Genomic DNA, 23,190 nt, shown 5'->3' with positions numbered 1-23,190 from the left:
GAAAGAGGGAGGGAGGGGAGCTGGCTCCAATAGCTGAAACTTCTTTAGAAAGTTGTAGGGGAGATAAAATGCAAAGAGGAGATAAAAGCAGTCTCATTTTCACATCCGCCCCTTCCTTACCCAAACAAGGTCAGTGGCAGACAGACCACATCAATAGTACTAACCAGACCCACCCTCATTTCCCACTTCCTCTATGTAGGCATCTTTATACTGGTTGACATTTGGGGACCAGTTGTGGTCACTACTCTGAGAGAAAAGGTACTGTGTTTTATATCCCTACACATCTCCTACATGTTGCCTTTGAAATAAGGCCCCCAAAAGAACTTTCTTCAAATTGAGGTTGCCATTCCTTTTAGACTTCCCCATTTTTGTCCACATTTTTGAAAACCTGGCCAAAAGCTAATTCAAAGAAAAGAAGGCCAGCTACCACACAGTAACATCTGCAACAGTTAAAAACCTTCAACTTGCAATGCACAACTTCCTGGCCTTTGTGAAAAACAACCTATAAATTTCAAATTTGATTTCAGAGGCTTTGCATATCCTAGACTGCTTCAATGTGATGCTGCACACAAGGAGAGAAATTAGGCTATTCGGAGTATTTTTGCAAGGACATTTTAAACTAATATTTCCAGCTTTCAGGGACTGCCTTCAATTAAGATTGCCCTGCTTATTACCTCATAGTACTTCCCAATTCCTCCACATTTATTTTTCTCTCTCCTGTACAAGAGTAGGTCTGTTTGTTGTTCTCTCTGCTACAGCATAATTTTAAGTCTGACTCTCCCCCTCTAAGTGTTCCTTTACACCTGTTAAAACCTGCCATAATTTATTTTTCCTTGGCTGAGTCTTATTCAAACCAAATATCATTCAGGTTACTTAGGATCAATTCAAAGGGATCCTTCTCAGCTCTAAGGGAAAAATGTTCCTTCTAAGACAATCTTCTGTGTGTGGAAAGAGATTTGAGGCAGGGGGCAAGAATTATCTGTGAAATGCATTCCTCTTTGCTTCTCTTTTAGCATAGGCAGTAGAACGACAACAAGACGGTCTAAGCAACTTTTCTTTTATGCCAGGAGTGTCAAAGATACAGCCCACAGGTCTGATATTACCTGTGAAGCCCTATCATCGGGTGCTGCTTATGGGTCTTGGACTGGACCTGCATGCCACGCTGCATGCAGCATGCCCTGGACCAGTATGCATGTCACATACAGCATGCTCTGGACTCTGCCCCAGCCCCAAACACTGCATGCTACATGTGGGGCTGGTCCAGGACACATGCTCCATGCAACCAGACCAAAAATGTGCGCTGGTTCCAACACATGGGATTGGTTTGTGCTCTATGGGCTGGCCCTGCACCACTCCAGCCTACGGAACCTAATGAGTTTGACACCCCTGTTTTACGCAAACAGGGTTTTGCGAAATAAGCTAGAGGAAAGGCTTTGCCTTCTCACTTCTGTTTTCAGATAGGGAGAAGGAAATGTAGTTGTTGGGGGCAGGGAAGGAAGAGGGAAAGGATTAAATGTAAGGAGTCACCTACATATCCCTCATGGGAAGAAAGATGCATCACAGAAGGCCACATACATGCGGGTACTTGTCACAGGCCAACTCCCCACCACAAATCTGTAGTCTCTGGAGACAGAGAGACAGCTCCTGGCTGAGCGCTAAGAGTTTTGTGCTAATACCTTTTTGTTTACTTTGCACATACTTGCAAGCCCCAATTTTGTGTTTTGCATCAAAATTTGAGATGTCGTTGCATCAAAATTCAAGATATAGAATATTCTAGCCACATCCACCTACCCTAAAAAAACAAGGCCCAGCTTTCCTTGGAAAAAAATCTTCAGATTTTAGGATATAATCACCTAAAATATGCCCATTTTCAAATTATGGCCAATAAATAATCCATTCCTTGGAAGGAATTTTCAGATGACTATTTCATACATGTCAATCTACAGTCTCCTCGTAAATATCTCAGACAACAAAGCCATCTTGTGTGTATTGCATGATTTCAGCCTGAGAGACCTTTCCTAACTTTATGGAGCTTTTTGCAGTATTTCTCCCACAAATCTCTCAGTTACTAAGTGTGATTTGAACCACAGTGTTGTGTAGGCAAGGTTTCCTTCCTGCACAATTTTGTTTCCATTTAAAATCCTGTTTATGCAGCCAGACACTGTGAATGTGCTAGAGAACACGAGATTCATTCTTTTTCAAGTCAGTGGGGGCCCCTCTGCTTTCATGGAACTTGACACCAGGTGAAGATCTGGTCCACAGACCACATTACAAAACAGGTTATCAAAAAGACATGCACCATACAGAAGCTTAAAGCCAAATGAAGACACGTGTGACTGAAGGGCTCTCAAGTATCCAGTATGGGCATCAAATTTAATACCAGACAGGGATATGGAAAAGATGGAACTTGCACTTCCTGTTTACTTTTTAGAGTATGGTGTCACTTCATATCTGACAGTGGTAAAATTAGACTTTTCATACCTGTGCATTTGGTGTGTCTAGGATAGGGAGAGAAGAATTCATCTGCTGTTAAACACAGCTTCTCATTAAATAGATGACACTCTATCCTTCTTTAAATGTTGTAATGTTTACTTTGTAAAACCCAGGAAAGCCCTTAAAATACAGATAGCAGAGAGACTCTTAAACCATGTGTCCTTGCTTATCTCCTCTTTATCAACAGACTATTGTTTCCTGATGGGACTCATTGGGGAAAGGGGGTTAATGTTAAATAGGCATCTCTCAGTTCCCCTAAAGGAATACTGCTGCTGACAGAAGAGCAACACTGGCCTCTCAGCTACTTCCTGCAGAATGCAACAAATCAAAGAGGAAAAACAAGGGTTGCAGCCACTTTTTCTGGTCTTCCAAAACAACTAGTTTTAAAGAAAGACATTGTCCTTAGGAGAGCTAATCCCACAATAGAGAGTCCATTAGAGGTATTAAGGCATTGGCAGCAGCCTGATATGCAAGAAGGGCTCTGTCCTGACAATAGACAATTAAAGCTGATAAATCTGCACTACTTGTTGCTGTTCTAATTCCTGGTAATTGTATGCTACTTGTCCCTGCCTCCTGCGTGCAGGGATGAAGCATGCTTCTTTAATCTCCAGAGTACCTGACCTACTTCCTATGTGGTCTTTTCAGGACCTGTTTTCTTCCCATCTGGACCTCTTTGCTCCTCCTCCTCCTCCTCCTTTGCTTCCCCTCCCTTAAGCAGTAAGGAGGTTACTGGTGAGAGCAAGGAAAACATCAGAACACAGCAGCCAGATCAATAATTCTGAAGCTCCAGACAATGCACTAATCTGCAATAACAGCTAATCATGCTCAATTTGGCACACCAGTGATTAAACTGTACTTTTCATTAGGCTCTATGAGTAGAGCAGACGCACGCTGGTAATTCAAATAGCTGTATTAAGAGTAGCTGCCAAACTTGCATGTACTTTTGTTTGTAGCTGCTGCCTCAGTAATCTTGTCACTGTTAGCAAACTGAAAGCCTTTGAGGACACAACTCAGACTTGTCTGTTTTGGATGGGGAGAGAGCAGAAAGAGAGTCTACTTCAAGAAGTTATGCTGGATTCAGGAATCCCTGGGAGAAGTTTCATAGGATGAGCTCTAAAGGATGTCAGCCAAGATGATCATTAACAGTTCTGTTTATATGGTGCAGTCAGCATTCATAATTTTATCTTAACTTCATGGTATTTGGTGTTTTTCTAAAAAGTCTTAGCTCCTAGAACTGTGCACTTGCAAGTACCTCATTTAAAAAAAAGAAAAAAGAAAGAGAGTCTGGCCCTTAGGGCGGCAGACAAATCTTTTAAAGAAACCTTAGAATCAAAAGCCGGAAACCAAATAAAGAAAAAAATAAAGAACCCTCCCCCCCAAACTATTTTTCAGCCCATCTCATGATTTTTTTTAGGTTTGACTCATGTTTCTTGAATGCTTGAGACTGACAACACTACCTCTGGCTCTGACATCTATGAAGTTATTACGCTGTACACATCATTTTGATAATGACCTTCCACTCACCCACATAGAGTTGGTTTCTGCTTCACAACCGTTTCCTCTGATTAAAATTATGTCTAGTGAATCCTCTCTGCTTCATCTTTACAAACAACCCTGATGGCCTTACTCAAAAGTTTACCACAATCTATGCAAAACATAGCACTAAATTCAAGAACTCCTAGCAGCCGACCCCATGCACTCAGGGGTCTCTCTCTGTTTAACTTTAGCTTATCAGCCTTGTATTAATGTGAATGTGTTAAAACTGGAATCTTAGGTTATGCTTTATTAAAAAAAAAGGAACAAACCTGAGTATGGGTTATATCAACGTTTCAGGAAAACATTCCACTATCAATATTGATTCCTAATGGATTTGGAACCCACTTGAAATAAATCAGCAAAGTCCTACTCCTGACAGCAATTGCTTAGGAAACAACCACTTTCATATGTCGATGCTTTCCCTATTGCTTGGAATCTCATACCAAGTTCAAAACATACCAGAAGCCACCACAAAATAATGTATTTCATCCTACCAAAACAAATGCAAAGTCCTCGATACTGCAGCTATCATACTGCATATGTCCTTTTAGTTTATCAATTTAGTGTATGAGGCTGCAATAACAAATAAAACGCCCCCCAAGAAGTGGGGCAGCAGCAGATTGCAGAACAGAAAGCTCTAAATCTTTTGTTTCCCTGTACAGTAACAATTGGGCTTTGCAAAGACAACAGACTCTTCAGACTGGAATCCAAATCAGTCCTTCTATTAAGGGCCTGCCAACTGCTAGTTAGAATGGTAACAAAATATTGCAGATAATTCACTTTTCATGATAAAGCAAAAACAAGCAGGCGTGCATACCCAGCAAGGGGCTCAACTGATAAAAACTGTGTCAAACTCAAACCATTTGTCAACTAGGCAGGGAGGGAGGGGGAAAAGCTGAAAGATGGGCTCAGGAAGTAGATTTATCTGGTACAACACATTAACTAGTATAAATACTAAAGAAAAAGTAAACACATTTACCCAGCAGTATCTCCCCCAAGTAAAGAAAAAACTCGAAGTCCCAAATCTAGCCATCTAGCCCCTCAACTGTCCCATCTACAACAACCACCACATTTTTCTTCTCTGACATGTATGATAGTTTCACTTAATTCATGGCACAAAAAGAGATTATTAAAACCATTCATTATAATTAAAACAGAAGAATAACAATTCTTCTGTTTGAATCTCTTTCCTCCACCCAATATTCAAAGAAATAAATCAGCCTTGGTAGCAAACAAGCAAGTTAACAAACCCTGAGGTGGTCACAGAGTTGTTATACAATACCTTATTCTGACAGCCTCAGCAGAACCCTTTGCCTGAAGAAGGGTGTTTGTGCCCGAAAGCTTGCAAAGAACAGTTTTTCCAACTATTTAGTTGGTCTAATAAAATAGATCGGATTTACCTAAAGAACCTTGTCAGCCAAATGACTGCTTTCAGTCAGGAAGTTCTTTAGAAAAAGTGCAGCCATGCAACACTATTCAGGCACACTTTGGTACTTCTCCCAGTAATGTCATGTAGGAACACTCAACTAACAGATACAATAAGAGAAATCATTACCATTCTGTAGCGTATTATTTCTTCACTTCAGTAACATGACAATAAGAACAAAAAATATCTAAAAGGAATCTAGAAAGCCAGTACTGATACCTAGTTTTGCATACATAAAACTAATCTTGACAGCTCAGTAACATCAAAAGATAGAATACCACATCACTTAACAGCCCTTTCTAATATGAAGCTAAAGATTAAACTAAGGAAATAACATTGAAATCAGTAGTCAGCCACATGCCAAAAAAAATTACTTAAAGCATAAAGGCAAACAAAGAACATTTCTTTGTTTAGCTGTACCTCCATGTATCCACACAGAACAGGTTCCCACACACCAGTTGCTGCATCCCAGGATTTTAGTCCATATGGAATGTCCCTCAGTCATTCACTTACACACACACACACACACACACATACATACATGCATGCATGCACATCTGCATGCTACACCCGCTCCTTTACTCAAGCACACATTCTCATCTAACCTTCCCTGGAGTGGTTCCTAGGATTTTAGAATTTCCTCTTGCAAGCAGATTCCTCCTCCCCTTCCCACCCACTCCACCCCATTCTGTAATGAGGCTTAACGAGAGCAATTAACAAAACAAACTCCCCTCTGCCTGGTAGCATGATAATTCTGATTGTCACAATGCTTTAAGATGTGCAAGGCTGTTTAAAATAAAGATAAACTGAAACATCAAGATTACACAAAACATATTTTGCACCTACTTTACCCTTTTCATTGCACATTTTATTACACAAGTTTTACTTTACCCTTTCTATGCCCAAGGATTTATTGAATGCCACTTTTAAATTTAAAAGAATACCCACTGAACATTAGAGTTAAAAATATGAATTGTTCTGACTGTAATCTATATCAGTCCTTCTATTATGGGTCTGCCAGCTGATAGAAAGGTAACATGTTGCAGATAATTCACTCTTGTTCATAAAGCAAAAATAAGCAGGTATGGGCACCTATTTATCATTGTACAGTTGTTTAGTTATTATATACATTAACATGCATTATATAACATATTTTTCTGTACTGAACTATCCAGTGCCACTAAGAAGATACAGTGCGATATAAAGTATGTCATTAATACATTTCTATTTGTTTGTATTTAAAAATCCTGGAGTTGCATTTGGGTAGTTGACCTGTTGACCCATGTTATAGCATTGATAGCTAAGGCCTCAAAAATTGTTCTACTGTTTTTTTCACCCACTTTGATTCACTTTCAACCAGAACTCTTAACTGAATAAGTTTACTGTCAGGAATGTCATGAACACATCAATTAAGAGATTGATCTAAAGCCAACTGAAGTTGATGAAAAGACTTTCCTTTGTCTTTGATGGACTCTGTATCAGGCCCATAGAGACTACTGCTACAAATCAAATCATCAATTGGTAAACATGTTTGAACAGAAACATTATTCTAACAATTATGCTTATGCAAATAGTGGACAGAAACAGCACATTATCTAGGTATCCAGTCTAAGTATCCAAACTCAAATTTTCAGTACTGGCAACAAACTATTAATGAACACAGACCAAATAAATTATTATTGAAACTGGTTACTATTTTAAAAAATAAATATATGAAAATATTAACTAATTCATGAGTAAGGAGAGATGCCAAAACAGAATAAATGGTTTGCCATGTTTTTATGTTCAATTCTCTTGTGTTATTTATATAACATGAATAAATATTCTACTCCTCCAGTTATATATCAACTAGACAGAGCAGATCTTTTTCAACCACCCATCAATTTTTGAATTGCAGACACAACTGAAAATTTAAAAAATAATTAAAAAGCTAGAAACAGAAAGTCCTAAAATGGAATTAGTATTCTCTTTGTTGCTAAACTGTATAACTTCTGATAACCTAGCTACAATTCTCTGACTCAGTGATTTCATTTCCATTGGATCTCAACAATATTTGCACAAGATTTTTTATCTAGGCAGAAAGGCATCAACAAGTGTGATTTTAAAGGTTTCATAATAAATTGCTCAAGCATAGGGAGAGGGGAGTTTCAACTTCCAACAGTTCATTTTTTTGCTTCTTCACCCTTCCCTCTTTGAGTCAAAAGTATATAAAAAATTGTAAAACAATGGTCTAATATAAAAAGCATGTTATATAACAAAACATAAATGTTACATTGAAAGAATATTACTAAAGTTGCAAAGTCAAGCACTCAAAAATTAAGAAATGCCAGATTAAGAATTACACATTTAAACTTAATTCTAGCCTTTTGTGGATGTATGAATGATCTTTTCATTTACATAATCACATATATTTTTTCACAGGATGTCTGCTTCATTCAGGCAGAGTACTCAGTGCTAACTTAATGACCACATATGTAATATTTTGTGTATGTATGACCAATACCTTATTTACAATAAATTATTTAAATCCTGCTTTGAATACAGAATTATTCATTGCCTCCTGGACTTTTCTCTTGTGCTTATCACTGTAGTATCTATAGGTTTCACAAATATTAGTTCAGCAACACCTTTATGAAATGGTGACACATTGCTATTAGGCCTGTGTGAAGCAGCTAGTATTCGCTTCGGATTCGGCCAATTCGGGGGACAATGATTCGATTCGGTGATTTGATCATTGTTCTGAAATGATTTGGCCGAATCTGATTCAGAGATTTGGCTGCCACTGAATTGTCCAAGTCTCCAAATTGGCCCCATCCCCCACCCACTCTCCAGGCCCTGTCAATGGCTGCCCCACTGGGCCCCAACTTCTAGCTCTTTGGAAAAAAAAGCCTGGCACTCACTGGCTGCAAGCAGGTGGGGGGGGGGCAGGGGTGATCCCTGCTGCCCCCCCACTTCCCCATGCTGTGTGGGGGGGCTCTGTCACAAGCCCCCAGCCCCTGCCTGCTCTCCTGAGCCCAGCTCCTGGCTCTTTAAAAAAAAAAAAAAAAAAAAGCCCCCACTCACTGGCTCCTACCAGGCAGGGGGGCAATCCCCACTGCCCTGTACTGTGTGTGGGGCTCTGCCATGAGCCCTCAGAAGCCCTGATGGCTGCTGCAGCAGCCGGTGAGTTCAGGGTTTGTTTGTTTTTTAAAGAGCCGGGAGCTGGGGTGGGTGGGGCAGCCATGCGGGGGAGGGCTGGGAGAGCGGGTAGGGGTCAGGGGCACTCAGGGGGCCTGGGGGAGCAGGTAGGGGATGGGGCGTGGCAGGGGTCCCCCCATGGTCCCCTCCCCCCTCCTGCAGCCCCTCCTCCCCTGCCCCCTACTTACCAGCACGGAGTTCGGGTCCAGCTCCCTGAGGCAGGAAGCGGGGACTACCCGAATCTCCAAAGCTGTTCAAAGCTTTTCCAAATTGATTTGGAGAGCTTCAAATCAATTTGGACCTTTTAATTGATCTCCTGATTCGATTTGGATTCGGAGATTTGACTGCCGAACTGAGCCGAACCTCCTCCGAATTGAATCAGCACGCAGAGCTATGCACAGCCCTAATTATTACCACCATTCCACAGACGGAGAACTGAGGGATAGAAGCTTTAAAATTAAAACCACCCATTAATTTTGAGGTGCTTAGCACTCAATTTTTCAGAATACATAGCATTTTACAGTCAGGCAAGATTCGTTGGGTAAATGTGATATCTTTTATTAGACATACTAAATAGTTGGGAAAAAGTTCTTGGCAAACTTCTGGGCACAAACACCCTCCTTCAGCCACTGGGAGACTGCTGCTCTTATATGTTCTCCAAGGTAGGAAAGAAGCTAAAGTAAACAAGAAATCTGTGAAAATGCAAATGAGTTGGAGTTAGGATTAAAGTTAGGGTTTGTTAGCATTTTCACAGACTGAATGAAGCAGGTTCCCTGAGGAATAAATAGTACGTGATCAGGTAATTAAAAACATTATTATAGTATCATAAAGACGATATTATAATATGGTTATATATACAAATAAGTTGGCCAGGTGAAGTTTACATAAGCAATCTGCATTCTGGCATCCTGTAATATTGGATTAGTTGTATACTAATGTTTGTTATGCTGAAAACATGGGTAATTATTAATAGAGTTTCTTGAGTGTCTTCACTTCCATTCCACAATGTTCTAAACATACACCTAACAAGAGTAATATTTTGAAACATCAGCATCACCAATAAGCTTCTGCCCTGGTTAAATGCAGGGGAAGCAGCTGAAGTGCTGAGTTTTACTGTTACTAGCTCTTAAACATAACAAGAGAATGCATTTTCTAGGATGAGTACAAATACAATGGGAGAAGCCTGTTCTGGTAAGTCAATACCCTTACAAGGTTAGCTTAATTTTTATATTAAAAGGGTCATATAAATGATTTTCAAAAGATTAGCCTGTGTCAATTTAATATGGGCATATTCCTCATGAAAAATTATCAGTATTACTTTCTTACAAGTGAGGCAATTGGGAGTAAAGACAGCTAGGACCTCATTGCATACCCCCCTCCCAGCCCCCCTCCCTCTTTAGAAGATGGCCACTTCCTTTCCACAATCCATTTCAGTCAGATCTGTACACAAAACAGGCCACATCTTCCGGGGAGGCTTAAAGTCTATGCAGACATACAGCTCCCTTCAAAGCATCCCTGGAAATCTGTGTGGGAAGTCCACAAATATTAAAAGCATCCTGTAATTTTTAAAAAAAAGCAATTTACATTTGCCCTGCAACTCCTCTGCTCTCATTTGTTTTGGGCTAACAGCATAAATGTTTTGACTTTTGAAACAGATATGAATATACTCAAGCAGTCACACATATGCAAAGAAAAAACAGTATAGAAGGTCTGCTTGTGCTTTCAAAAACATTAGTTCTGACCCTAAATGTGATGTTTTATTAGGAACTTTTACTCCTTCACCCCACCACGTTAGCTATTAGGACAGAGACGTCAAAGAGAAAACATGACATTCAGGTAAGGTACAGAAATTACACTTTTACTGGTATAAGTGATCAGAAACTGGTTTATACCCATAACAGAACAGAAGTTTGGTACACAAAACTGGTGTATACCCAGAACAGAAGTTCAATACATATAGACCAGTTTAAAAATGACAGAACCAGGTCTAAGATCTGCACCCTCCCACTAAATGTCAAATGTATGTTCTGTTCGCTACCTATCTAGATTATGCTGCTTATAGAAAACTGCATAACTTAGATTGATTCCACCTCGGGCTTTTTGAATGTCTGTACCTAGCCTTAGTTTCTAGAAAAATATAGTCCGTGCTTTATCTGTTTTCTGAAATCTGAATGCCTTTATTTTGGCTTAGGTTAAAATCCTTTGACAATCCTGTCTTCCTTTCATATCAAACAGGATAACCTAATTTCTAACAGGCTCATACTGCCTTATTCACCTCACGCCCTTCTGTCTTTAAATAATTCCCAGCCAAAGATTTTCTACATTGTTCATAGTGACAGTCACTTTAGTAACTGTGTATTATCCCTCTTACTGGGGACTCCAGCAGATCAGCTTTAGTGTTTGCCCCTCAGCAGGATGAGTCACCGAGAATCAGACTTCTGCACCATCTACTGGCTGCGAATTCTCTTCTGATGCCGATTCACGGCCATTTCAGTAGGTCACTACTGAGCAGTATCAGAGAATATTTTTCCCATCTAGGGTCCACCAAAACAGCATTCATTTTAGCCCAGGCAGGCAGCAAGACCAAAGGCAAGGTGTGCAAGAGCCAGAAATAAAACACTTTCAACTGAACAGACTAAATTGTGGAATGACTCACCAGGCTTCATCTGGACCAAGCTGTTAGATAACACATATTAACAGCCTCATGCAGACAAGGCAGCATGTTTTTATGTTAAACTGATCAAGTCGTGCCAGCCAACACATAACAAATACCACCTGTACTTGCTGACACCTTCTGAAACCTCGTCTAGTTAATGCCATTGAGGAAACTGTAGTCAACCAAAGTCTAACTGCTTTTACAGCAAGCTGAAATTTCTGACTCTTTTGCAAACTCTTTCGCAAACTCTTTCTTGTAGTATTCTCAGTGGGGACTTGGGCTGGAGAAAGATCAAGCAGTTTCCTAGATCTTGAAAAGAGTGAAATGCAGAATCAATTATGAACTGTCAGCACCTAGCTGTAATTTACAGGGTCAGCTCCTAGAAAGCTGCTGTGAAGAGTATTACAGAATGACCATAGATAGAAAAGCATATGCATAATAGACATAATGAACTCTGGGGCACCTCTGACTGGGAAACCGTATAGTGCACGATATACGGTGAGTTGGTTTTAAGCCCATCTGCCATAATGCTGGAGTTAACAATTGACAGGGTCAAAAGACAATGGAATCTGCTAGATATGGGTAAGGAAGAGGAAAGGCAAGTGGGAAAGAACCTTGTAACTCTCTTCTTCTCTCTAGAGAGGAGGATAATATATTATCAATATAATAATAATAGGATAATACAGGTAGAGCATTTAAGATGTATGAAACAATACATTTTAAAGTTTTTGTTTACATACAAAATTATAATGTGGAGACAAATACACCAGTGATGAAGGTTTTTATTCCATGAGGAAAGGGGGAATCAGCTATCAGTATTAGATAACTTTATACCAACAGAACTGCTTGCTACATCTTTGGGGTGTACTTGAACACCAGTAAATCATATATCTGCTGGTGTAAAACAGCAGGGTTGGTGTAAATCAGGATTTAGTGACGATATGGCCGTAAACATTTTACAAGAATCTAGACATGTTTCTGAAGGTGCATTTCTGGGTGGTATGTGCAGGAGCCCCAAAAGCAAACCGATTTACCAATTTCATTATTAGATCCAATCGTTGTACACTGAGCAGGGTCTGAAGAAAACACTATTATGAGCACCGATTATGTGCTGGTTGTTGAAATACACAAAACCCACAAAAGTATTTTGCAGATGATTTTGCATAAAAACTGTTTATATATCCACACACAATTACAGGGTATTCTACAACTCATTAAATGCAACAAGTTTAAAAAAATGCATTTAAATATATTCAAGGGATGCATTTGGTAAAAAAAGATTCAACAACAATGGGTAGTCCATGCTTCTAATTATATTCTTTTCTTCAATTAGTCTTGAAGAAACTAACACCTCTATTAATCATTTCAATTAACTCTAAGCACCACATGACACCAGCACTGGCAGTCCATATGTTGTGTTCCAATCACCCAAATATTAAAGCCTTTTTAATTGATTTATCTAAAGAACATTCGACAGACTCAAGGTGGCAGCCAGCCAGGAAATCCCAAAAGAAGATGACAAAAAGGTGGGGGTGCTAAACCAGTTTCCCAATTTGTTTTTCTCTTCCTCCAGGGTTCACTAAGTTAATCCAATCACAGACCATAAAGCCCCTTTTTAATAAAATAAATAAATAGATAAGAGAACACACATGTTGGTTCTCTTGGTGCTTTCCCCATGGAGAAGCACTCCCTTCTCTCCCTGCTGCCCCCCCATCCTCCTCCCCCCCTCTGCCCCCCACACACAGTTAAAGAGCCATCCTGTTAAGAAAGTGCTGCAAACACGGGTACATTTTTTATCCAGCAGAAATATTTAGCTTGGCTGCTTGCCAGGGAATGCTGGAAGAATAGGCTGAATTAGGGGATTTACCTTCCACGTGTTTGGCACGCGTCATTAGAGGCTCTGAAGAGCTTGTCTCTTTCTTTCACTCCCTTGCTGGGTTTTTCTTCCCTTCCATCAAAGCTTTGATATAGAAAAAAAGTATGGCCTAAAAGAACAGCTGATGAGTTGTGTTACTGTGCTGCGTGGTAACTTTGTTCTGTTGAAGAAAACTTTTGCCTCATTTCAAAAGAAAGATTTTTCTGCCTCTCCTCCTCCCACTAGGTATGCAGAGAAATGTTTTGAAATTAATCACATATACAGGTATAGCATTACATTATATTTTCTGGGTTTAAGACTATGCAAGCTAGGTTTTCTCTTGTCACACTGGAGTTGGAGAAAAAGTGGTTTAAAAATAAATCTCTAAAGTGAAACTCCACTTGCTGAACATTTTAGAAACTTATTAAAAAACAAAAAATAGCTCTGTAAATGTAAGCAAAGTGAATTGTTCTGTATTTGACTTCTATATTTTGCTATGTGGAACTCAGAATATTTCAAAAGATACTTCCTAACATAAATAGCCCAGAATCAGAACAAAAGTGTTAAAAAACTTCTGGTCCATACTTCAAGTACTATGTAATTCAGCTAAAATCATAATTTGAGAAGGGAGTAGGAGTATGTAAGTATTTAACCATAGGTATCATTAGTTTAAAGGAAGAGAAAAAAAAGCAGTTGGGTTTCCAGGTGAATTAACACATGAAAGTACTTATATCTACACTAGTTTTGATACAGTATGTTTGTCTCCCATGCACACACGTGCTCTATTTACATCAGAGACTTTTATAGAACTGTTTTCCTTGATGCTAAACCTCATTTATAGTGTTGGCACCGCTGAGAACACTAGTGGATAAAGGCTTCTGGTTTCTGAGATTTTTTCTGTCTCCATTAAATGTGACCCTTTTCTACCCACATTTTTGATTGATTTAACTAAACTGGTTTAGCGGCTATGTGATTAAATGGGTGTAACCACATATGACATTTTAAGAAAAGTCCAGAATACCTTGCTTTAAGAAAGGTGCAAAAGTTTCTGAAATGGTGCTGAACGTGATCCTGTCACTATCTGCAGATAAACTCTTCTCAGATTTGGTTCATGCATAGCATACCCATTGCCACCAATGGGTATGTTCTCTAATACAGGCACGGCTCTAGAGCAGTGGTGCTCAACCTCTGGCCTGCAAGGTCATGCCGTCCAGTCCGTGGGTCTCTCTTCAGGTCCAGAAATTTGTCAGTGGGGGACCAGTGGCAGCATTAATTATCACTTCCCTGCTGCCAAAGTACTGGATCCATGGGGGTTCCCGCAGGCTGGATGACATGGCCCAGCACCCTAGATCATTCCAGTGTGTTGTGAGGTCAGCATGCAGGGTCACCCCACAGCCAGATTGGGCCAGGGCACAGCTGAATGCAGCATGTGAAATCAGGTGGTACGTGAGCCTGGGCTGGCAATATATGGCTAGATTTGGAATGCGAAGCTGGGCCAGCACACCAGTTTGTACCGGCGGACCTACCAGATCCAGCCCATGGACTGACCCCATATTACTCCTCCAGGTCCTGGGGCCAGAAGGTTGAACATTACTGCTCTAGAGAGTTTTCATCTTTTCAAGTAACCACTATGAAAGATGCTTCCACCTGTAGTGTGAATATTACTAGGACTACTGAAAATAACAGACTAGTCATCTCGTCATAGATTTCTGCTTCAGCAAAGATACAAGAAGTCAGCTACCAATGTAGGAAGATGTTTAAGGCCCAGATGCTCAGCCAATAGAAATCAGTAGTTTTACTGATGGCATCAGTGCATACCAGCTGAAGGTCAAGCCTGCAGTGTTTAAATTCCTAGCTAAATAAATATCATAATCCACATTCAGGTTAACATTGTACAAGCTATGGTGGGAAAGTGAGAGCTGGTTTTCCTCCTAAATCATAAGACTGGTCAGCTGCACCATGATTTCACAAACTCCTCTTCCATGTTCCTCAGATACTGAACTTGGTTTAATACAGTGGTAGGCAACACCTGGCACAGGTGCCAGAGCACGGTATGCAAAGGCATTTTGCTTGGTGTGTGCACCTTGGGGTGGATGGCAGGGAAGGGACTGGGGCTGCACTGCCACAACAAGGATTGGGCCCTTCTTGACTCCTCCATCGTCCGCCCCTGGCACGCCAACATCTTACAAGTCAAGGTTGCGGGTGTTTTTGGCACTCTGTCCAAAAACATTGCTGACCCCTGGTCTAATACTATATTAAAAAATTATATGGGTCAGATCCTTAGCTAGCATAAACTGGACTTCTTGGTTTGAGGCTCTCCAATAATTCCCCCTCTCTCCATAAAAGATAGTAGCATTGGTGGTAATATAAACAATTGTTATTTTTTATTTAAACTCTTCAGCAGAGATTTTTTATCATTATGCAGAGCTTTAAAATAAATTCTACGGTTCTTCTGTTGACATGTACATTTGGATATATATTGTAGTGAGATTAAACAATTACTGAATCTCTGCTTTATGTTTCCAGTTTAATATCTGTGCAGTTAATTGATTTTTTCAATGACCCTGACCACACAGTGCTATACTACTATACTCAAATAGCAGCAGCATCTGCTATAGATAATCCATCAATGGCTGTTTTGAGTTACTAGAAAATGGAGTTACTGTTCAATCCTTGATATACGTAGGCACTCTATGGAAAGACTAACATTTTAGTAAAAAAGAATCGTAAATTAGTTCACAGCACAATAAATATTACACATTTAAAGTTCACTACAAAGCACACAAAAGTAGCAAGGATGCTCTTGGTACTTTTCATAGTAAACATTTAAGCAAAAGACTTCCAAATATCCAGACTCGTTCCATGTAGGATGGATGTCGTGAAAAACTGTTGTCAAGCACAGAAGGCATCTCTCTCCATCTCTGGTCTTGTTCGTCACTGTAATATCTTATTGTCTAAATCTGGAACTGGAAATTGTTTATTTGAGTTGTCTCTGAAGTTGTCATAGTTATGGCAAGATTACATTGGTACTGTTACCAATATCCTAGAGAGCTGGGCTAAGCAGTGCAGAAACTACTGGCATGCTGATGAAGGTCTGATGGAAATGACTTGGTGAAGAAGTTGTCATTGTAACACAGTTGCTATTTTTAAGAAGTCTGCTTATGCTTTGCATTATTTACAAATAAAAAATAGGCATTTTAGTAAGAAAAAAATTATTCCACTTCATCTCTCCCACTTCAGTTTTTAGCCAAAACCATAAACAAAATACTTACATATCCTTTTGGAGTACTTTCATATTCCATTCTGATATGCCATGTAGATAAAATTCAATTTTACATGTTAGTGAATCAGTCCAGTAAATTCTCCTTCACAAACCTGCCTTCTTCATTAAATCTTATTTTCTTGGTAATCTCCTTTGATCGCTAAAGTTATAAGAAGCCCCCTCCTCTCTTTTTGATACTATCAGTGTAGCTTTTGACCAGAGAGCGTGATGAATTAAATGTATGACAGATATGACAGGTGAGGAGTGCTTGGAGGGGGCTTAAACAGCAGGGATAAGACAAAGCCCCCATTTAAGAACAAAACCCTCACCCGATGGCTAACCCGTTAATGACCAACCACACAGAATCACTCTATTTGTCCTATTGGATCAGGAGCAAGCTGATACTACAGACAAAGCTTTGTTAGCCACTGGGCTGGTCTTCAATCAGCCACACAACCAACTAATTGAAATGCCCATTTTTTGCTCAGGATTTGATATACACTCTCAGACTTTTGTAGGTATACTGGGTTCTTCCTATAATGTATTAATTCAGCTGCCACAAGTTTACAGCTGGACTAAATGGAATTACAGCATATAAACCTGAAAATCTATCTACAGAGATCTAGTTAAGCCCTGGAGAGAGACAAGTCCAGCAGTACAAATCCAAGGACTTTTGGAAGTCAATCCATTAGGATTACTAGGGCAGCCCTTTGATTTTGGAAGTCATAGGCTCAAAATATGGAATCAGTGAACTCTCAATCTTCCTTTATTTTAACCTCTTTTTCTTAGGATTTATTGACCCAGTTTTTAGTCTCAAAATCTGATGTATAGAAATAAAATATAAAAATGTATGGTTATATTTAAGAGATTGGAATATGAGAAACTCAGTAAAAATATTTTCTATTGTTAGGTAATTTAAAACGTACTTTAACAATCATTTAAAAATTTCAGCAGTGCTTATAAGCTATAAATCAGCTCACTAGCATTACACTATTCAACTTTCTACCATTAACCAAAGACTTCCCTCTTCATTTTTAACATAGTCAATGTATGTTAATTTAGGTAAGAACAGTGAACTGAGCTGAAGCAGTCTCGCAGACTAGAAGCTCTATACTTAAGGTAGTTTCTTGGAGATGAAATAATCGCTGGGCCCTCTGCACATGAGGATTATTTGTTCAGTGGGTATTCCCAGATTTTTATCCTACCATTCTGCAGATAGCAAAGGACTAGCATTTTTACTGGGCTTCCTGGAAGAGATAGAGGTCAAATTGCAATGGACAGGCACATCTGTTTTGAAAATCCTAGCAGGATTTTTAGTTCAGCTTTTCTTTATAGCATACCAAAAGTGCGAAAACAAGAGCAGAAGCAATATGGAATCTTATTTTTTTCCATTTAGTAGGAACCCCATTTCTGAATGCCTTTTCAAGTAGTAGCAGGAAGCAACATAATCTAAAGATTAAATCACAGGCACTAATCACATGGGTATTCTATTCTCAGTTCTTCCACAGGCTGAGTGTGTGTTACATAATCACTGTTCCACTTTGTATATAATTTATAATAAGATAAAGTCTGACTCTATAACTCCATAGTTATAGCACCCTCACTTATAACATGGGAGACTGTAATTAAAGTCTCCAGTCTGAATTTGGCAGAGCAGAGAATTGAACATTAGGCTACCTAACCACTGGACTACTCCAGAGGAAGGCCAGGGGACCTCCCCTCCATTCTTTTTCGCATAAAGCTTTGAAGACTCTTAAAGGATCGGAATAGGAAATGGGACCATTTTGAAAACTTTCACAGAGCAGGAAAACTATTTTCCTGACATGTCCAATCTAATACTTCATTCATAAAATGATTGCAAAGGTTAATTACATAGCATATGAAAAGTCATATCCAAGTGCTAAGAGCTAACATTCCACAAGCCCTGGAGGTCCTTCAAAGAGAAGCAGCTATCAATAGTGAGAATAATAACACTCCTGTACAGAAAAGTATCAGAGCCAGTTTGCTGTGAGGGGAAACCCTGGGGAGGCATTGCAGTTACAATTAAGGGAACATTTGTGTTGAAAGCCAAAGGCATGTTTTAAAATGCATTATGAGAGCCTAATGTATAAAAGGGAAAGGGCTTGTGAGCTAATTTTTCTTTTCCTTTTGTTCTGAGTCTGCAAATTCATATGGAAGCTGGCTTTTTAAGACAGATTTCCAATATCCCTATTAGGATGTTAGAGTCTTATTACACATGTTGTCTACTAGACGTGTTCTGACTTTTATAGATGTCAACTCCATTTCTTAATTCAAGCCATTTGTCTCTTGTGATCTCTGAGCCTCTGGGTTAGAGTTCTAGCTAAAGAGGTGAGCCAGCTTGTATCTGAAATACAGCCATAAAATCCTCCAGTGCTGTGTCTCCAAGAGCTGCTGCTGTCCTGTGAATGGGCCTGGATTATGTCTGTCTGCAGCTCAGCACCCAGAAAGAGCATTTTACAGGAGGGCTGAGTGGACATCCAGGAAAACTGCTTTCAGGACCTTATCTGAAGGACAATACTTAACTTTCACCACCTGGGTCTGGCTTCCTAGAGGAAACATTCACGCTTAATTATTGTCTCTTACTAGACAATTACTGTTTAATCAAACCTCCAGCTGATATTAACTGGTGGAAAAAGGCTATTTTTAGTTAGGACAGTGATTCTCCTTCACTCCTTTCATCTATGAATAATGTATTTCCTTTTGCTCTCAGTACCACAAACCAGTCTACACCAGATGCTTGGTATTAGGAAAAATTAAAAATGTGGGCATCATACCCTTTGAAAGGTGCTTTGAACTCAAATTAATATACCTAAACCAACTATTTAAATTAAAGATATCCTGTGTGTCTGCTGTGTAGTTTTCTCTTTTATCAAAAGGAGAATTTTAGGGCTTATTTTAGTTTAACTTCACAGGCCATGCTTTGACTTAACAACACATAATTTCCTTGTAGCCACAAGAATAAAGGAAATGTATAGAAACAACACCATAATCTTGTCAGGCCCCTTCCTATAGCCTTCCCCTCCCACATAAGTTGTCCAAAAAAGAATAAAGGCTAAGATTTCATAAGATGTTATATATTGTGAATGCAAAAAAATATTTCTGAAAATACTTTTCAAGATACTCACACACACATATATATAAAATAGGAGATGTGCATACTAAAATTTAACATGTAAGGGAAAAGAGTTCTGTGGTTGGCAGAATTTATTGTAGATTTTATCCCTTATGCTTCAGTGTCTAAGCTTTTCCAAATCTTGTTCTCAGGCTCAAAATGATAGGATTTTAGCCCCCATGGCTGTGGAAATATAACCTAAGTGCAAACCAATCCTATAGTGTCCGTCTTGGCTCTCAGGAGGGAAAGTGTTCTACAAGGACAACTGGTGTTCTACAATGACAAGCTAAACATGTGTGAAATTTGCAGTGTGCAGTGCATATGCATTTCACACACATTTCATATGCAGTGTGAAATGTATGTTTTATTTTATATTAATTTTAGTTTAAATATAAGTACAGGTATTGGTGCACTTTTTGTATAATTTATTTTCACATTTAATAATACCTATCGCCTTTTCATTTGAATGCAGCTGTTCTACTTACAGTCTGCAACACAGTGGAGTTACAGAAGCTAGGTCCAGTTTGCTACAGAATACATGAGGTTTTAATTATATAAGCAAACATTACCCGCACCCATCTCCAGTAATATTTAATCTCGATTTCCCAGTTTTGTAGTCTACATTTGTACTGTTTACAGTTTATACATACCCTCATCTATAGTGTATGATAAACTTCCTTAATGCTTCTGGGCAAGCTGTGGGGGTGTACAGAAACCTTCTCAGGGCTGCCTGTGGCCTTTCAGAACAGTTTAAAATCCCTATTGCACAAGGGCTATATATAGGCCCCTGTCCGGCATTTGATACACACTGTCCCTAGCACATACTCTGAGCTGTGTTCTGCAAGTGTAGAAATGGATTTTGCCTGATGTTGCATTTGTGCAGCCACAAAAACATTTCTAGAAGCAGAAATGGTGAGTAAATAGATGACCCTACCCTTTGTTGGGCCACATTAGTGGCCATGACAAAAGGTAGTGCTAAATGGTGCTGCTTTAATGCACTGGACATCTATTTGCTCAGTAGTGGGAGAGTTCAGGAAGCCTGGAGCTGCTCCCACTCTCCAGCCAACCTGGGCTACTGCTCTGGGGCCCAATCCTGTGCAATTCACAGAAGAATTTCTTTGCAGGACCAAGCCCCTCAAGTGTTAGGAGCACCTGCTCAACTTTCTCCATTTACAGAGACCTCCCCCAGGGAATCTTGGGGAATCTCTTTGTAAGCAGGGAAACTCAGGGTTCCCTGCCTATGGAGATCTGCCTCAGGATCTGCAGAGGCACATCTCAGTAAATAAGGAAAGGTCATGTGGGTCCCAGTGTAGGGGCACAGGATGGGAGGAATCTCTGGAATCCCGTGCCTCCATGCCAGGACCTAGATGCTTCTGTGCCTCCATGCTGAGACCTGTGCCAGGTACTGTGTTGACCTGTGTTTCATATGGAGGCATGGGTCCCACAAGTAGGCATGGGTGACCTGGGACCCAAGGAATTCTTGGTGACCCATACCTCTATGCCAGGACCCATGTTGACCTCCAACCTAAATATCCTCTGCTGTAGCTGGGAGCCACTGCTCCTAGTCCTACAGCCGCAGAGAAAAGTCTATCTATCTCTGTCCTATTTATAATTGACCTTAGGTATTTGAAGACTTTTATCAAATCTCTCCTCAGTCTTGCCTTCTCCAGACTAAATAACCCTAGTTCTTCCAGCCTTTCCTCATTAATCATGTTTTCCTAGCTTCTAATCATTGCTGTCACTTTCCACTGGATTCTTTCCAATCTGTCCATATTTTTCTTGGAAGCATGAAGAGAGGAAGAATTACTTCCCTTGATTTGCAAGAGATACTTCTGTTAATACACCCCATTATACTCTTAGGTATTTTTTGCAACAGGAGTATAATCTTTGTTTATATTCAGCTTGTGCACTGGGGTCCTGCCTGATACAGGACAACAGGCAATGTGTGTTTCACCCAATGAAGTAAATCAGCAGTGGCAGGTTGTGTCCTTCCACAGCTAATCTACTTCATTTGGTGATGTCTGCTTTTACCACAAAAATGCAGGCTATGCTGCTTTCACAGGGAGTGTGTCTACACATGCATTAACGTGCTTTAGTTAATGTGCTTTAAATTTAGTACTTCCATTGTGAGGTACTAGGAAGATGCATATTAGCCTGTCTTAATTAGCATTGACTAAAGAGCATGGTTTTAAGTGATGCTTAATACGCATTAGTCTATTTTAATGTGCATTAACTAAATAGCACAGTTTTAAGTGACACTTTAATTTGCATTAAAATAGGCTAATGTGCATTAAAGCGTGAATTATTCCTGGCTCCTTGAAGATTCTATATGGGCCCACTGTGTCACAGCAGCAAATACCAGGTAGAAGGGAGGCCAGAACTGGTCCCAGAGTTTCATAGTAACAGAATAAAAGGAAGAAATGTATTATTTAAAAGCAAAAAATGAACAAGATAGGAAAAACCAAATCAATTTTGGATCAACTTTTTGGCAGGCAGAAAAGTACTAGGCCACAGGCAGCTAACACTGAGATAACTTTTTTAGTTAGAAAAACAGTAAAATAACTGTATGTGAACTTTCACAGCGCCTTTGAGACAGAGTGATATTAGACAATTTATTCCCTAGAGCTCTCTCTCAATCTGAGGTGTTGAGTTAACTTGCAATGACCTCTGACTGACCCATGCACAGGATCTGTAAGTGCTGTGCAGCGGTCACAGTCAGGAAACACATCTCTGAAACATTGCCCTTTCAAAACACCACTATGAAAAGCAACAGCTGAAGTGACCCAGGAGTCAGTCGTCCATCCTTGTCCACTATGGGGGACATCTCCTTCACCCTTTTGGAGTTTCATCCATCTTCATTTGCTTTTTCTTGCTGCCATTTCCTCTGACTTTTCAAACTTGAGACTTTGGATGCTATTATTCATTGTGCTTCTTTGCAGTCTGTTCAGCAAATAGCTGAAGCTTTCCACCCATAGATAGGATAATTCCTATATAGATAAAATTTTATGTTGGCCAATGATTTTCTGCTTAAATGGCAGAAGGCAGAGTTTACTGTTCTAAGCAGGAAGCATTAGGATATTATCATTACTACTGCATTCTACATTTTAAGAGAAAAAGCATCTAAATGCCATTTTGAAATGCTATTCCTGAATGTGTAGTTGCAAAATAACTTGCTAATACAGAAGTTTTGAGTGGTAATGAACTTTAACATTAACCATTTGCACTCCAGTTTTTGTATCTAAGTGGACAGGTTAAAACAATGTAATGCAGTATACCCACCACTAACAATCACACACAGTTTGATTTTTATCTTCAAGAGATCCTTCATTGTTGGGTAATTCAAAGAGTTCAACTTGCCAACTTGCAAAACTGCACCTATTTTTTTTACCCAGTTATGACATCAAGTTGACTAATCAGGTCTGACAAATAGAGAGAATACTGATGTTATAGTTAGGTTTTACAGGATTTGTAAGTGGGTGTACCAAGGAGCTCACTTCCCTTCCAGTAGACTTTCCAATTTGGGAGAGAATTTACCAAAAGAGTTAAATTTTGCAAACACTTACTTCATTTTGTGTGGGGTTCAAAGTGATGAGAGGAAGAAAAAAGGAGGAAGAGGAAAGAATGGTGTGGCAGGGTACTGTAGGTACCTGCC

General features: G+C 39.6%; 1 protein-coding gene across 2 annotated transcripts in view; it reads right to left on the bottom strand.

Annotated features, from left to right (window-relative positions):
* Positions 1–23,190, bottom strand: part of PRDM1 (PR/SET domain 1) — a 67,864-nt gene that overhangs the window by 28,319 nt on the left and 16,355 nt on the right. Inside the window, exon 1 of one of the 2 annotated variants that reach the window (XM_006019806.2) lies at positions 5,876–5,903. The exons of the other annotated variant lie outside the window; for it this stretch is intronic. Within the exon in view, the coding sequence (XP_006019868.1) occupies positions 5,876–5,881 (6 nt within the window). The 5' untranslated portion in view covers positions 5,882–5,903. Of the gene's footprint in view, positions 1–5,875; positions 5,904–23,190 lie in introns of those variants that run through there. 2 annotated transcript variants of the gene reach the window in all.

Source organism: Alligator sinensis, unplaced genomic scaffold (genome assembly GCF_000455745.1).
Source record: "Alligator sinensis unplaced genomic scaffold, ASM45574v1 scaffold313_1, whole genome shotgun sequence".
Lineage (NCBI taxonomy): Eukaryota > Metazoa > Chordata > Crocodylia > Alligatoridae > Alligator > Alligator sinensis.
The sequence above is the reverse complement of the archived record's forward strand: the minus strand, read 5'-3'. Positions and strand labels throughout refer to the sequence as shown.